Genomic DNA, 17648 nt, shown 5'->3' on the forward strand with positions numbered 1-17648 from the left:
ACTTTCTGCAGGACGAATGTTTCACTTATGTTGTGAAACATCTCAGCATCTCCCCAATGGAAAGAAGCCGCATTCTATGCAGCTATTAATGATGTCTAGAGGATGAATCCTAATGATTTTGGTGATGTCTTGACTGTTTCCGTAGCTGCACCATGAGGTTTAATGTGAAAGAACTCAGTTGGACTGACATGAAATGCAATTACAATTAATACCACCCTTAGCTGCACCTTCCTTTTAGTTGCATTGGGTGCATATGCAATAGTTCCACCTGCTACACAAAAGAATATGATCACTGTCACTTGAGTTAGTTCATATGCCGATGTTAGCATTTAGCGCAAAGCGCTGCTGTGTTGAAGTACACTTGCAGGGCAGTAGACTCTTAGTGTAGCTGCATTGAATGAGGATGCTATTGTGGAGTTTGTAGGATAATTTTAAAACTGACAGAGTGAAGTTACACACCAGGGCTTTCAGCTTGCTGAAGGTGACAGAGGTACAGTTGAAGAGATTGGGAGGCAGCCAGCCCTTGTGCTCGTCACAGTGCCGGATAGCTGTGCCTACGCAGGGAGGGACAGAGAGAGTTATCAACATGAGAGCCGAGGAACAGGCTGCAGCTCGGAGACGTCTTGAGGCAAGTTTCACATATTGCCATTATTATATGGTAATTTGATGAGCTGCCAAAAAAAAAAAAATCATACCCAGAGTTCCCTTGGGACAGGGAACCGCTGCCGGGAGACCAAACTTAGTCCTGGGCCACCATATCACAGCCTCGATGGCCTGAGGGCAGCTGTCATAGATTACTGAGAAATGAGGAGGAAGGAGGCGAGATGATGAGGATAAAAATGGAAGATTATTTTAATATATATGTATCTATAATGAAACAGGGGGTTTATAATTAAATTTTTTAGTAAGGTGTCAGTAATGTATTCTGACCTTCACAGCCGTTAGCGGAAACCTCTGCGAACGGGTTGTCACAGCGGTCGCACTGGCGGCCGATGACGCCGGGTTTACACTGACACTGGCCGCTGTCTCGGTCACAAGCTCTGGAGAAAGAGCCGACCGGGTAGCAGTCACACAGCAGGCAGGTGTCGCTGCCCTCAGGACGGTAGTGGTTGTCCTGGAAACGAGATCGGGGGGGGACAAACCCGCTGATTAGTAAGCCGTCAACATCCTCCTCCCCAAACGAGCTCCCCGGGCTCGTCCGTTTTTTTATACATGTGTACGAATTTGCACCTGAGAGCCACGACAAGCTCCAGCTGCTTGTTCAAAAACATCTGGTTGCCGAGGGACAAGTCTCTCAATTATGTTCCCCACCTATGTGTTCGGAGTCCCGGTGGCAGACTGCACGCAGACTAGAGCAGAGTCTGATTGTGTTCACACTGGAAATGACTAAATCTACTTCATTTACCGCAGAGAAACAGGAAGCAAATACAGGAACTGCTGACAATGAATAAACTGTGAATGATTGAAGATATGTGTTAGCCCAGCGATAGACTGGCGACCTGTCCAGGGTGTACCCCACCTCTGACTCCATCAGTCCCGGTTTTGTATCGCAGTTCTATTGCTCTGTCTTCCCGTCGTCCGTCATGCAGCCCCATCCTCTTCATCTCCTGGTTATCTGGGCGTATCTCAACCTCTACATCTGATCCACCACCACCCACATCTAGACCATTAGCGATCCTGCCCCCACCTGCTACCTTCATCCAGGACTCTTCAGTAAATTTCAATCTTTACTTCCAAATCCTCTCCTTTTTTTTTTAGATTTGGTGTTAATGTGAATGAATCAGCGCTGGACACTCACCTTACAGCGACACTCTCCGCTCGTCTTGTTGCAGTCAGAATCAAAACCCTTGTCCGTCTGACAGTTGCAGGGGCCGCAGGTCTTGTGACCCCACCATCCTCTGGGACACGGCAAGTCGGTCCTGTGGACGCACACACACACACACACACACACACTGTCAGTCTATCTGCACAGAGATCCATCGCGCACATGCACTGTTTGACACAAACGCGAGAGACTGTACTTTTTCTCGCAGTAGTGGCCGAAGTAGTTGGCGGGACAGTCGCAGGTGTAACCACGAGAGGAGCTCGGCTTCCTGGTGCACGTGGACTCGTGTTCGCAGGGGTTCAGGGAGCAGACGTCAGTGCAGTTGGCGCCATAGTAACCTTTAATAAGAGGAAGCAGATCACATCACATAAACTGTAGAAAACATAGATTATTATATCTAATTATTATATTACATTCATATTTCTGAATTATTTAAGTGACTTTAAGACTGATTCAAGATTGAGGGATGTTGCAGCTGTGCAGCCTTGGAGGATGCACCGATCGATCGTTGTTATTGGTTTCTGAAGATGAGAGCAGACTGACCGTTGAGGCAGGTGCAGGAGTGGCTGTCCCAGTCGTCGCTGCAGTAGCTGTTAGCGGGACAGGGGTTGGAGCCGCAGGGGTCGGGCACGCTGCAGCCCTGCTCCACGTTCACCTTCCTCGCCTGAGACAGACTCAGAGCACCGCCGACTCGCAGACCCTGAAGATGAAAAAAAACCGAACCCATTAAATGAATACTGCTTGGAAGCTGCAGATGAATTAGTGCATGCCAGTAAGAATGGGAACCACAGTATATAGAGAGAACAAACCTGTATGCAGCCACGGAAGCCATGCTGAATTTTCCCATCAGGCCTTGCCAAACCGCCAACGCTTACAGCCTTGAGCTTGGAGTCCTGCAGCTTCCCGTCCACCTCCATACTGGCCTGAAAAAGAACATGACACTGAATTTGTGCATGAAAAGAATTTATTATTATTTCTAATGATTTACAGCCAACTAGAACCTACCATGAAGAGGCCATGGTCCAAAGACAACACGGCCTTGTGGAGGCTCAGAACTCCCCCCTGACTGCTAATATCCAGCTGCAAATGATGCCAGTCTCCGTCGTTCACCAGCACCTCCTCCACACGGGAGAGAGTGGAGTCTTCTCCCTTGTGCAGCCCCATCAACACGCTCCCCCCACGCAGCTACGACGGCAGCGAGAGAGACGAGAAAAGCGAAGGAGCAGCAGGAGGGAGAAGTAGGAAAGAAACCACAGAGAATCAGCGCTGCATCACATCATGTACAAACAGCTTTAAAAGCGCTTTTCACAGTTCAAACCCTGGATTGCTGCACATCACAGGAGAATAGAAACAGATTGTCAGAGAGTTATGCAATGTCAACGAGGCGTCTGACTAGACAAACTCAAAAAGCAGCTGAGAACAGGAGTGGCTTATTATGGCGAATCTTCCGCGGTTTGACTAGAAGCTGCTCTCACCTGCAGAGTGAGGTTGTGCTGGAGGCCAGAGGAGATGTGAAGCAGCGTGGCGCTGGACTGACGCGTCCGGAACATGAGCTCTATGTGCCAGGGGACAGAGGCAGACGCCGTCGCCAGGTTGTTCCACTGCAACAGGCTGTTACCCAGGAAACGCTGTGGGCTGGCCATAACTAGAGAAAAGGGACAGGGAGAGAAAAGGGATGATAAAAAGCACAGAAAATTGCTCTATATGACAAAAGCAAAAGGCTGGAAAGAAGAAGGGGTGACGCTAAAAAATGAGGACAGAGAGTTTCAGAGTAGGCGACATGAGTCATTACTGTCAACCAGCGAGTCCAACATGTTCTCTGATTTCGTCCAAGTTATCACGGCTAAACAACTCTCTCTTTTTGGTGCTGGAAAAGAGACATGAGAAGCTTTTTCTGTCTGAAATCAAACATAGTGTTTCCACAAAGCTCAAATCACCAACTTTACTGAGCAACACCTGAACTGAGCAGTTGATTTTGGAAATGGTTTGATTAAGATACACTGATTTTAAAAGAGGCACGATTCACATTTTCCATTCAGCACGCATCGCTGACTTAATCACATCTTCAAATCCTCAACTTCGAGTGAGAAGGAAGTCGGGATAATCGTGAGCACTCTGTGTTCTGCAGGAGAAGCTCTCTGGCTCTGCTGCGTGTCAGGAAAGTGACAGTAAAGGACGCGCCGCCTGCCTGATGTGCAGCCGCTTCCTTCTCATTAAGCCGTCTCCGTGTGAAGGGAAGAAAAGCACCAGAATCCCTCAGGTCAGATCGAAATAATCGATCGGTGAGGACGGACAAACGTAATGCGCTGGGGCTGTCGGAGATGTAAAGAGAGGAGCTGCTGTTAAGTTCCTCTGAAAAGGTTCGAATTTTAAACGAGAGGATAAAAAGAAAGCTGGCGAACTATGAACGCTGCTTATCTAAGTGAACTACGACATTAAGTTTATGCACACTTAGTAACCTTTCTTTATACACCGATCAGCCACAACATTAAAACCACTAACAGGAGAAGTAAATATCATTTACCATCTTATGACAATCCAATGTTCTGCTGGGAAACTTTTGAAACCTGGCATTCGTGTGGATGTTACTTAGACATGTAGCACCCACCTAGACCAGACCAGGCACCCCCACCCCATAGCAATGACACTCCTTGATGGCAGCAGCCATCCCTAGCAGGATGCAGCCTGACACAGGCACACACACAACGTGAACCACAGCACAAGGTGTTGACCTGGCCTCTAAATTCACTAGATCCCAAACTGATCAAGTATCTGTGGGATGATCCACAGAGGCCCCTCCCCTCGACCCATAGGACCCAAAAGCCCCCCAGTAACATCACAGGACACCCTCAGAAGGCCCATGTCCATTATGTGATGAGTCACAACTGTTTTGGAGGCAACACGGGAGACCTGCACAATGTTAGGATCAGATGTTATGCCTGATCGGTGTATCTTTGATTAGATCAATATTTATGGAAGCTGGTTTAATACACACACACAAAACAAACGATTATTTTCAGTATTGATTTTGTCGTTAAAATGTCAAAAAATAATGAAGAATTTAATGATTTACTAAAGGTGACACATTCAGGGAGCCTGGGTTGCCTGACTGATTGTCACACAAATCAAAGAAAAGCAGCAACTGTGAGAGGCCTTAACTAAAACTATTAGTAGTGTATCAGAACAGTTAGATTTCTGATGGTCCTCTGATAGAACGTTGTTTCAGCTCTACACCAGACTCTTGTGTACATATACACAACGGCATTTAGTAGGAGCGGCTAATGGCGATGCTGATTGTTCAAGACAGACTGAAGTTACACGTTATCACATGGGAATCTGCCCCACTTCCACACTCCCGTCCCTCTTTATTCATCACGCCCGCCTTCCCCGTGCAACACACCTGTCATTGTTTGGGATGTTCAACTCAGGAACTTCTAATCCCCGCCTGCTCTGCATGAAAAAACACTAAAATAAATCTCTTTTTTGTCTTTCTTTTTACTCTTCGTTCTGCTTCATGCTAAGACAAAAGGCGCTACAGTGTCTTACACGGCTCATCTCTCTTCCTCTGTCTCTTCTCGAATTGCTTCAAACCATAAATCAGCACGGACAACAGCTGCAGCAGATCAGGTGGAACAAAAACAGACACAGGAGAATGCGGGGATGGAAACATAAGCTACATACGCCGTGTGTCTTCAACTGGTTTAACATTATCTAAGCAAGAGAAAAATTCAACTTCCAACATGCTGATTACCTCTCACAACTCATTCAGTCGTAAATCTAGCATTAAAACCACCGGAGCGTAACCGCCGGGCTTTTTCTAACTCCAGCGTTTCTCAGATTCCCGACAGCTGTTCCCAAAAAGCTGTTAGCAGTGATGTGAAAAACACCAGCATGCACCGCGCAGTTGGGTTTTGCACCTGTTATTTTTAAATGCATTTGCAACAGTCCCAACTTTAGTTCCTGCTTCCAGTCTCTCTAATTTGTCTCAGGTCAAAGGGCGGGGCTCTTTCTGCAGATCAATCCGTTATCATCCCGTGTCTTTCCACCCCGATGCCCCGTCCCTCTCGACTCGAATCGCTCACCTCTTTCGCAGCTCTGTCCCCCAAATCCGAGAGGGCAATCACAGCTGAAGGAGCCCCACAGGTTCACGCAGGTTCCTCCGTTCAGACACGGGTTATTGTTGCAGAAGTGTCTCTTGGCAGAGCATCCTGGCAGGATAGGGAGAATAAGAGGGTAATCCATCTGTTTGATCTGTCCTACCTCATTATTTCATCAGAGTAAGAAGGTGTCAGAGGGTTATGATCTATTCATAGCAGGTACCACAATCATTTCCCCCAGACTCCACCTTTCCGCTGAGCTCATTATAGTCAGTGTTATTTCCTCTGGCAGTCTCTTTCACCTGGCTGATCTGACTGTAAACATTACTGTGATCCGAGACAGCCGCATTTAAGCGCTAAAGTAAAGGACAATGGATAAATAATTGAGCTGCAAAATGCTGCACACCTGGCAGAGTGCCGTTGTTAGCGATGAAGCTGGCCATGTCTATGTGCTGGTTGTCGATGCGCAGGTTCTTCATGCATCCCATGAACTGCTGGTTGCGAACGGGGAAGTCCTCCGGGAGTTTGGGGACTCCTCCGAGGAGCAGGGGGCCGGTCAGGTCCAGAGATCTGAGAGAAATAAAATGAATGTTCACGCACCCAGATTTCCAACACGCTGCCTCGACCAAAACACACTAACAGCATTAATTTGGGGAAGAAGGAAAAAGAAAAAAAAAAAAAAGCGAATGAAAAATTCATCACAGAGATAGTTTTGCTGCGTGAGTTTACCCCCGGAGATGAAAACTGAAAAAAGGATAAACATCGCAATAAAAGGAAGAAAGCAAAGTGCCCCGGAGATGTGGAACTTCATTTCAAAACAAGTTTACTATTTATGAGCTAACCACGAAGAAAGCAATGAAGTAAATTACTGGAGTCAACACAGAAGTGAAGAGGAAATTTACAACAAAGAAGAAAACTAAAGGTTATTTATGGAATTCATGCAGAAAAAAATTGACGTGCCTTTCATTTGTAAACGAAAGGACTTACTTTTTGGATCCTGACTGGCTGCCCCGAGCTGAGCAGGTATAGTTTCCGATCACGTGACCGAACCTCAGGGCCACGGAGGTGTCGCAGTTGTCCACCGTCACCACGACAACCTTCTGGTCCGAGGGTCCCTGGGGAAGGCCGGCCTGGTTAAAGATTGGCTGTGGAAGAAAGGAACCACCTAATAAATATCGAGATGAACCACAGAGCTCCTTCCTTTCGTTTCAGGGAGAACTTTAATAAAAGAAAATGATATGACAGACAAGCCCTGCGATGGACTGGCGACCTGTCCCGGGTGTACCCCCCCTCTTGCCCGATGACAGCTGGGATAGGCTCTAGCCTGCCCGCGACCCTTTGCAGGACAAGTGGTTACAGAAGGTAATTGATAGGACTGACATTGTACAAGTTCTGCGTACTCTTGAGATTCACGACAACTTTGTAATGTTTGCTGATCCTTTCTTTAATGATTTATATATTAGAACCGTTCAACACAGCAGAAACAGCAGTAATAGATTTATCGAGGTGGGCAAAGCGATTATTGTCCAGCTGAATCAGTATAAAGGAGCAAACACAGTACTACCGTGCTGCTATTTTTAATGCTGGGGTATTTTTGGTCACCCTGTATTTTATAAATAGGACTCAGGAGAGGGTTGTTACAAAAATATCCATTATTCTGCTTCATTTGATAACGGATTAATGCGTACAGACATGCAAAAACTTCTAGGAATCTCAGCCGGTGCTAAGCCGTACGTAGCATTATAAGCCAGATTAAAAACCCGAGCTCTGAGAGTGGGAAAACAACAAAATAAATGATCTTTAGCGTCACACTCGGTTCAATCCCCGTTCAGCTCCAGCATTTTTAATAATTCAGATCATAGCAGCTAGAGCTAAAGGCAACGGCTGGCAAGTAAGCAAGCAAACACACACACACATGCATGCATGCACACAAACAGACAGACAAGACAAGAGGAGGGCTTGCTCTCTGCAGGACGTCACCCCTGTCGACAAAGGATCTTCTTCATTGTCTGGGAAATCAATAGAGGGGTGTAACAAAAGGAGGAGGGGGCTGCAGGGGAGAGAATGATGATCCTGTCAATAAAAGGTTGCGACCTTCTTTCAAACCGGCCAGTTTCTCCGGGGTCACTCAGAGCTCATATTAACCCTAAGTGTGGGTTCAAGCTGGTGTCGTGGGCTGAGTGCAGAGCAGCGATTGCCCTCGCTCACAGCTGACCGCCTCGGCCGCCTCGCAGGCGAGGACGGGCCGCTGAGCCGTCAGCTGGTCAGACAGGGTTTAGCCGGAATTAGAGGTGATAAGAAGAACCAACACACACATTAGGTTTCTGTTTTTACTGCCTGGACATTTAGTTCTCTGTGAAGTTAATTTAAAATGGAAACCCCTTCAATCCGACTGGATGAGCTTCAGGAATGATAATTTCCTGGCTGCTCTGACTGCCTTTGTCTTTGCTGTCTGATCCCTTGATTTAAACGCCCAGAGAAACGACGCCCAGATAGAGATTTACCACCGATTTCGTCAGCTGGTGCTACATCTTTAGCAGCTCCATCGTGGCAGCTTTATTAAGACAGAACGCGCTCTACGTATCGAGCGGTAATTTTTAGCTCAAGGCACGGCCACAATTTAACTTCTCTCACATGATTTTTTTCATTGAGCAGATTAAATCAGCGTGAGCCTCCTGTATGAGCACAGATCTGAGTCTTGTGATGCCATATGAATGAGACGAGGCCAGTAATAGCCATAAAACCATCTGGACCATTCGGACGTTATTTAGATCCGCGTGTATCCATATAGTAGGAGTGAATGGGGCACCGAAACGCTACCTCTAAATAACGCATTATCTGCCATGAAACTCGTTCATTTCACCAATATTTTGTAATGATACACTAGTGCTATTCCCTGTTGAGTCCAGAGTTACCTGTTATCATTATCCGGGGTCTGTAGATTGACCTTCTAACCTCTGACCTGGATGATGTCATCTCTGAGCGCTATGCCCACCCTGTGCGGCTTGTTTACCTGTAAACAATTGCTACTGCTATTTTTTTGCAACATGGCTGAATATTTTTCCGATTCCGAGGTTGTGGACGACGACTTTGTTTATGATGGACGTCCTTACTGTTTTGAGCCAGAGTATATGGATGAGGAGCTCGCTGAAAGGAGGATGCGGAGGCAGAGAGAGGAACAGCTGGCCAAAGAACAACAAACCACTGCACGTCCGCGAATAGATAACAGGTAACTCCGGACTCAACGGGGAATAGCATTAGCATATCATTAAAAAATATTGGAGAAATGAACGAGTTTCGTGGCAGATAATGCGTTATTTAGAGACTGCGTTTCGGTGCCCCAGTCACTCCCACTATATGGATATACGCGGATCTAAATATCGTCCGAACGACTCCAAATGACACCAAAGTTATATGGGTGAGTAAACGATCGTATTTTATGCCAGAAATAAGGTCCAGGTTGTAAAAAACGGTAATTCCCCTTTAATTATTCTTCTTTGCTTCCATTCAGAGTGAACATGAGAAGATCAACCAGCTAGTTAGCTTAGCACAAAGCCTGGAAACAGAGGAAAAGTGCTAGCCTGGCCATGTCCAAAACTTGAAAAGGAAATCTTTGGTTTGGATTTCACAGTTTTGTGGACAAGCTAGCTGCTAGTAAAGCTATCCACAGGTTTACCATACAGATACCAGGATGGCATTGACCTCATCATCTAACGAAAATGTAATATTTACCCAAATGCTGCACCGATTATTTAAACCATGGAAGAGGTAAAGACAAAATAAGAATCTTTATGTATACAGCAACACTGTCGAAAAGGTGTTTCATTTCACACGAACATAAAGATTAGAGAAAAGTTCACTTATTAAGTATATAAAATATAAATAAATATATGTATCAGTAGTTTGTTTTCATTTGTTCCTTCCACAGATGCGTCTGGAGAGGCCTGTAAGTAGTTACAGTCGAAGGTGAGACAGTAAAACGCCGCGGGGAGAAAGCACAGATGCATCTGTATTAACAATCTCGTGACGTCATGTTAAATAATAACTCAGGCGGGCGGCTATTTATGAGTTTGATGTTCCCTTTCTAAACTGATTATTTTTATTACTTTCAATAAATAAAGGCAACAGTACATGTGCAGAACAGAGCACGCAACTAAAACCCACAAATAAACCTCTTATAGTGACGCCTGAAACACTGGTATATAACATAAGCAGTGGAGCTGGAGTGAAATTTAAAATGCTGACTGTGCTCGGAATAAATAAGACGGAGTGGGGGCCTCACAGGGCTTCCTCTAGATCAGACTCTCACACCGAGAGGATAAATGGTGAGAACTGTCAGCGAGGATGCTCGAGGCATTATCTCTCCTCCTGATGGTAACAGCTCGCATCCGTCGGGCGCGTCCTGATTATTTTCCTGGCCGGGCCATCGTTCAAAGCCATTGATTTTTCAATATTGACTCGATTCACTCGAAAAGTGTCGAGCCAAATATGAAGATTGAGTCCCTGCGTGCACTTCTTGAGAACATGATATTTTAAAAGAGCACAAGAGGCCCTGTGATGGAGCACCTTTCCCACAGGAAGTCACAATGCGCCGTGAAACTCTGCTCTGAAATGTTAATCAGATGGAAACAGAGGCCCGAGGCTGGCTTTGGCTTTGCAGTTCATCCTCCTTGCGGCCAATTTGTAACAAATTTGTTGATGATGAAACAAGCAAACGTGTTGTGCGAATTGCCAAAGGTGAAATCATCCGACATGCTCTTTTCCACGGTTTTCCCTTCGCTGTGAAAGCTCTGAAGCAGGCAGTGCTCCAGCTCGGGCGCTCCTTTCACTGACCTCTGCTGTCATCAGTCACGGCTATTGACTCTCCAATAATGACTGTCTGTCAGGACGTCTTTCTGCTGCAACAAAACGCCGTCCTGTCAGAGCTGATTGGAACGCACATATTTGCTCTGCGCCACATTAAACACTGCTCTCGCCCGCCGCTACGCAGGGATTATGGGAATATGAGTTCCCTGTCACAGAGGGCGACAGCGGGGTCGCGCGGGAGGAGCATGGCAGCGAGCAGCACAAATATGGGATCTAAGATTGACTAGAAAAACCATAGCAACAAGAGGGGACGGCCCTGAAGCGCGGCGTCGCCGTTCAAAGCCCGAGTCAATACTTCTCCCCGCTTTTCTTTACCCTCCTTTCGCTCCTCTCCTGCTCAGCTTTTCTGTCCTCGCCGGAGAACAGAGAGAGAGGGGCACCTTCCCCGGGGCCGCATCATTCACTGCCCGTGGTCCCAAAGGAAGCGGAGCCCAACACAAAGGCAGCGGTCATTGCCATTCTCCACAGTCCCCCGCCATCCTGAAAGCCACATTTCAATCTAAAAATGCACCCCCTCCCCGACTCACCCTGCCCCACCCCCCCCTGCGGACAGGGACGGGTCAGAGTGGGCCACCGTGGGATTCCTCCTGAGGGTGGAGCCATGTTTCTACCTCAGCGACTAACAGGATGTGGAATATGAGAGGAGGACAGAGAGGATTAGTTCAGCCAGAGCAGGGGGCAGGACCCCGGAAACTTTTTGGATGTCTGGGACTGAAAATATCTTCAATATAATGAAACTCATGCCAGATAGCGTCAGAAGTGTTTCTTATACATACAGTATATGCCACTACTGTAAATCAGCTGCAAGCCAGTTGCACAAAAATGTGCATTTCAAACCAGAATAACATCTATCCTCATAAAACTATTCGTAGCTATTTTTACCAAGCTGGTTGTCAGACTGTACTGTCAGAAATCTGCTCTAAAAGCTGGTACTGTTCATGCAAACCCCTAACTGAACCATGTCACCCACCCTGCAGCACACTCACAGATTTTAAAGTATCGGGGAGTTTTCTGATTTGTGATTAACGAGACTACAACGTCTGCGGGCGGAGGACCAACAAGTTTCCATCCAAAAAGTCAACAAGAATGTCCCCCCTCATCACTTGCTGACGGCTCAAATCTGACACGGCCGCGTTATCATAGAAAATGTGCACGGCGGGGGTGTTGCCCTGGCAACATCTTTATGATGCAAAGTGACTTCCTCAGTGGGCTAATAATGTGACATCCTGTGTGTCGGTCCTGGGTGGGAAAGCTACGAGAGAGCAGAGACAGCAGCTCCCTGCGCTGATTGAGCCGTTGTGAAAATTCCTCTGGAAGTCAAACATATTTGGTCCAATCTGAGCATGTCTGGAAAAAAATAACACACTGTCTTCACTCTCTCTGGCTTTCATTCGCCACCTCCCTCCCCTCCTCTCTTGTCTGTGTCTGTCCCTCCGTCAGTGTCTCGTTGGCACGTTGGCTCTCTTCCAGATCATCGGCCTGTCAGCAGCGATTCTTTAGTCTGGCAGAGAAGAGGCACTAAAGAGGCAGAACAACTATGGTTTCCTCTGCGCTCCAGTCTACACCCACTAATCAGCCCTTTATCGGTGTTTTATCACTGCCGTCGAACATACATGAAGACTACAGTCTGTTGTTCTCAGCCAATCAAACCTATGACCTGATGTCACTCTGAATGTCTTCAGTAATAACAGTAAACGTTTCTACCTGACAGCAGCAGACACATTTAACGCCTTAATTTACACTTTCCCTCTTTTAAGGTTGTTAATATATATATCAAATACTTTGCTGTCTGACAGTATTGCTTGTTGTGTAACCACTTGTCCCCTGGAGGGTAGCGGAGTCTATCCCAGCTGTCATTGGGCGGGAGGCGGGGTACACCCTGGACAGGTCTCCAGTCTATCGCAGGGCTAACACAGAGAGACAGACAACCATTCACACTAACACCCAAGGCCAATTTAGAATCACCAATTAACCTAATGAACATATCTTCGAACGGTGGGAGGAAGCAGGAGTAGTATTGCTTGTTCCAACTCTTAATCAAGTCTGCGTGGTTTTATGGATTGACACCTTTTCCCTTTCTTTGAAAACTGAAGATATACATTTTTACCCACTTTCTCCATCAGGAACACACAGTTCAAACCCATTCAAACCCTAGACTCTGTGTCTTTTACGAAGGAGTACCAGAATAAAAATATTCACCATCGCTCATCTTGACGTATCTGGTACCCTTAAAAACTCTGGGAGCTGCACTAGACTTTTAAACTTTAAGGGTTTGGATGCACGGCAGAGGTTTATAACGACCGACCCACTGACTAGTAATGAGTAAAAGAAAGAAAGAAAACTCAGTGCAGCTTGTTTAAAGTAATAGTCTGACATTTAGGAAAGTACATTTGTTTGTTTTCTTATAGAAAGTTAGCGCAGTTAGCACAAACACAGGAAGCAGAGGGAAACTGCTACCCCAACTCAGCCCATAGGTAACAATTTACACAAGAAATATAACATTAATTTGGGCATTTTAAATGTACTGCTGGGCAGATAATAACACCAGAATGGCACTACTGTCATGATATAGCGACAAATGGCATTTCCCCAAATACTGAAGCATTTAAACCATAATAAAGCAGCATGAAGAGCTCCCTCTCTACCTTGTTGTAGTAGTGAACCTCCACCACGTGCCACTGGCCGTCGCTGACTCCTCCATGGACGTACGGGGAAACCGTCGTCTTGGTTTCACCTGGGAGACGACCAAAGAGTTGACAGAAGAAGACAGAAGATGCGACACCTAGAAAGTCTAACACGACGGAGGGGAAGTTATCTACCTGCGGAGAAGGTGAGCTGGATCTGCTCGTTGATGATTTCCATGGCGATGAAGTCGTGTTTCTCGTTGAAGCGGCCGTTGTAGAGCAGCAAACCGTTCGGCTCTTTGGTGGCAAATCTAAAATGTAGAAAAAAATTGACATTGTTTGATATTAGTTTAAGTCTGTCACCAAAACTCTGCTGGAAATACTGTGGACTGTTTGTGTATTAATCCACAGAAGAAAATAGTCCCCCTAAAATGCAGCATTACTCCTGTTTGAGAAACTAATACCACTAAAAACTATTACCATCCAGGATATTTGTGACCCGTTTTTAAAAAATGTCAGATCCGGTGGGAATAAAAGGGATCGTGTCCTGCACGGGATTGTGTTGACTGTCTAAAAAATACCCTTTAAACATAATGACACAGATATTTTACTCATAAGCTGGCAGCCAGGCCTGTACTCCACATTAAAAGGGAAATAACGAGAGGAAAGAAAGAGCGCAGTGGTCGGCTTTGACCTATTTAACAATATCCATACTGTCTTCCTCTTGTTTCGCTCTGGAGAGGGGCTCACTGCACGGTAACACAGTCTGATGTGCGATTTGAGATTTCACAATGCAGAGGTTTTAGTTCATAGATAATCACGTTAATCAGGAACGCGAGGGGAAAAGAACACGACATATTTTAAGCCCAGACACAGTCAAGGTGTCTGTGTGCCATGAATAGATGCAGAGCCACGCTAAATGACACACTACAACACAGAGATGGAAAAGTGGGGCAATGTCAAAGCAGCCGGGCGGGGGAACGCACAGGAAGACAGTTCAGAGTAATGACTGCTTCAACATATATTTTCTCATGGCAAAATAGAGAAGACAGCTGCCAGTGCTGTAAACACAACCTCAGTTTCCCATTTCTGTTTGCATTTCTGGTGCAACTACAGCGCCTCGAGGCCGCCGCTCCGGATGATCCTCGCATATTAATGCACGTTTCAACATATGCGAAGGCACGGTTTAAAATCTGGGAGCTCAGAGCTGAGGCTGCTCCGCTCTCTCAACGCACAACAGATCAAAGGATGCGGATGTGAAACACACGGTTTAAAAATACCATGCGTTACCTGTCAGCTGTGCTCCGTGGTCGTAAATCTGATCCTCTTGGAAATGGGTCACTGGGCTGTTTGAAAGTGTGTTACGATGTAAAAAAAAAAAAAAAACTATCCAGCACTAACTACCAGATTCATTCATTATCCATCCCACGGGGGAAACGACAATGGGTCTCATGTGCACATCTGCCAGCTGGGAAGCGCTTGTGTGACTTATTGGCATCTGTATTTTCTGGTCATTTGCTCCATTAACACGCGGCTTCCATTTTCCTCAAAAGAGCCAATTAATTATTCTTTCACAAAGGCCGCTCTTAGACTGCATCTGAAAGTTGCGGCATAATTTTTCTCGGCCTAAATGGAGCTGCAGCCGCAGTCTGAACCATTTTCTTTAGAGGAGAGAAGTCATTCATACATCTAAATATCTATACGTGATGTCAGAAAGCACGAGCAGCTGCCCACCCCTCCTCCTGAAGTCTTCAGGGCTTGAGGAGATACTGTATATGATGCCATTTGTGTAGCACTCTTGAGCTGGAGAGCAGCCAGAGGGCATGGCACCACTGACCTGCTTACCGACAAAAACGATAATCACGACCTCAGAGAAAAGAGGAAGCCGACGATCTGGGCGGATAATAACGGCAGAGAGAGTACAGTCAGCGCAGCCGGACAGCTTCTGTGCGTGCAGTAAAAACCACAGAACGCCAAGGAGAGTTATTATCTGGAGTCTACTTCTCTTCAGCGGCTCTTCAGTCTTTGACGTATCGATTTAAAAGGCTGCGCTGCGTCGGCCCCCCCTGAGCCCTCTGAACTATGAGGGTAATCAGCCAGAACTAAATACGTACTCAACTGGCATCACTGCGTGTCACATTAGGCACTCATCAGTAAAAATAACAACCAGTCTGCCCTTATGTGGGGAACTTTGTCACGCTATGCTAACACGCTGCAGGGCACAAGATGTGTGCAGGAGGAGAGGACCATAAAATGATGCCCCTGTTCGTCTTACAACCTATAGGCTGTCATTAAATATCAGGTCCAGACTGGAATATCTCAACAACAGCTCAGAGGAGTTACATTAAAATTCGTAAAACCATCCAGAGGAAGACGACTCTTCAGACTCTGGTGACTGTTTAGGTTCATGGAGCTGAGGGATGTTTCTCTGTTGGATAAATTGCCATAAAATGTTTCCCACAGGATGAACTGTAACCTCTTCTCTTTCAATGCTGCACTACAGTTAGGACTGCAGATAATATTGCTTCCATTTTTTCTTCTTCTTCTTTTTCTTCACCTTATTTTTCTGCTTAGCTAAAAGTGTCAGGACAAACTGCAAGGGCGAAAGGCATCAAACCTGGTAACTTGGTAGAAGTCCTGGCATTTCGCTTTGCCGAGGTGTCAATACACACACCCACAGCTAGGTGGCGCTATAATAAGCCAATGCACCCCAACTTTTGTGACCCTTGGTCTCTAGGGGGCGCTACAAAAACCACATTTCAATATCTTAAAAACTGCAATAGCTAACTTCATGAATATAATAATGGCATATACAATCTGTAAAATATTGTGTAGATGCCTATCAAGTTGCGTGACATCTACAGGGGGCGCTTCAAGGCCTATAACTTTTGAAGTATTCACCCAATCTTTATGAAACTTAGCAACCGTCATTATAACGTGTGTGTGAACAATCATGCAGAGTTTCGTGAAATTCGGGCTGTAGGGGGAGCTACAACGACTACATGTTTATATCTCACAAATCACCACAGTAAACTGCTTGAAATTTGAATAATCTGTGGATGACTCCTCACAAGCCCAACAAGTTTCGTGCAATACAGTCTATAGTCTTGTGACTTATACCTCTGCGTTCTGCTCAGGGACGATTTCATCACGGCATGGACCCCTTTATGATCGCTTGCAATCTTCTAGTTTTATTATTATTTTTTTTGTTTTGTTTTACTATTAACTGACTGTACTGTGACATGTCAGATGTTGGTGTGAAAATCAAAGTTTCCCAAACACTGATGTCTTTTAATTGCTGGTTTTGTCTGAAATGCTAAAGATATACAGTTCATGATTATATAAAAGAGAAAAGAAGCAGAAAAGCTGAAAACCAAGAAGAATCTTTCCCAAGAAAGGCTTTCCCATCAAATTAGCAAACGTTTAAAGGGACTAAACATTAAACCTTCTAAACGACCGGCTCACACAGCAGCTAACATGGCTGTTTATTCTTCTTTAATGTGCTCTTAATGCGTTGTACAGCGACCTACACATTTGTTCAGTCACCCTAGAAGATTAAAAAAGGCCCAACAGAAAAGCCATTCATTTGCTCGTGGTGAACTCTGAACCTTTTGGTGAAATCTCAGCTTTAATTGCGGCGCTCCAGAACCTAAAATTAGTCGTCACTCTGAGCGAACAAGATCCACATCCCGGGCCGTTTGTCACAACAGCAGCTCTTTCTGGGAGAAACCCGATCGGCGCGGGCTCAGGTGACAAGAGCCACTTGTTGACCTCACCTGCCTGAAGCTCTCAGTATCGGCACCTTTTACACGGCAGCTACTTCACAGCTTCTCTGACCTGCCCTGTGAAATGTGGCCCGCTTTCAAAACTGGTCTGAGCAGTTCTCCATCAAAAAAAGGCTGTCATGTGAGCCTCGCTTAAAGAAGGGCCGAGTCCGTAAAGCTCACAAGGGAGGGATATTATTTCCCACCGACGGCCAGTGTGAGCGGCGGCCCCTGCCAGAGCACGTCTAAGGTGACAAGAATCACAATAAGTTCGGTAAAATGTCAGGACACATTCCCTGTGATACCTTCTGAGAGGTGACGCTTGTTGTCGCTTGTTGTGACAGATATGAAACAGCTTTAATCGAAGATTTTGTTTCATCCGACGGAGGATTCATGCAGATCCGAGTTCCTGCTGTCTTTGCATGTGTTCAGTATTCACGGCTCATCTGCTCATTTTTCTGAGGCACCTCCC

The 17648-nt window shown here is 46.0% G+C and overlaps 1 protein-coding gene across 1 annotated transcript in view; it reads right to left on the reverse strand.

Annotated features, from left to right (window-relative positions):
* Window positions 1-17648, reverse strand: part of celsr2 (cadherin, EGF LAG seven-pass G-type receptor 2) — a gene marked incomplete at its 5' end in the record, with an annotated part of 65033 nt that overhangs the window by 9482 nt on the left and 37903 nt on the right. The window contains 14 exon segments of the mRNA XM_084542675.1: window positions 460-554; window positions 696-797; window positions 931-1114; window positions 1799-1919; window positions 2022-2163; window positions 2369-2525; window positions 2635-2748; window positions 2831-3010; window positions 3301-3470; window positions 5908-6033; window positions 6329-6492; window positions 6910-7067; window positions 13434-13522; window positions 13608-13723. Of these exon segments, the coding sequence (XP_084398801.1) occupies window positions 460-554; window positions 696-797; window positions 931-1114; window positions 1799-1919; window positions 2022-2163; window positions 2369-2525; window positions 2635-2748; window positions 2831-3010; window positions 3301-3470; window positions 5908-6033; window positions 6329-6492; window positions 6910-7067; window positions 13434-13522; window positions 13608-13723 (1918 nt within the window).

Source organism: Chelon labrosus (assembly GCF_963514085.1).
Source record: "Chelon labrosus genome assembly, chromosome: 4".
NCBI classification, from domain to species: Eukaryota; Metazoa; Chordata; class Actinopteri; order Mugiliformes; family Mugilidae; genus Chelon; species Chelon labrosus.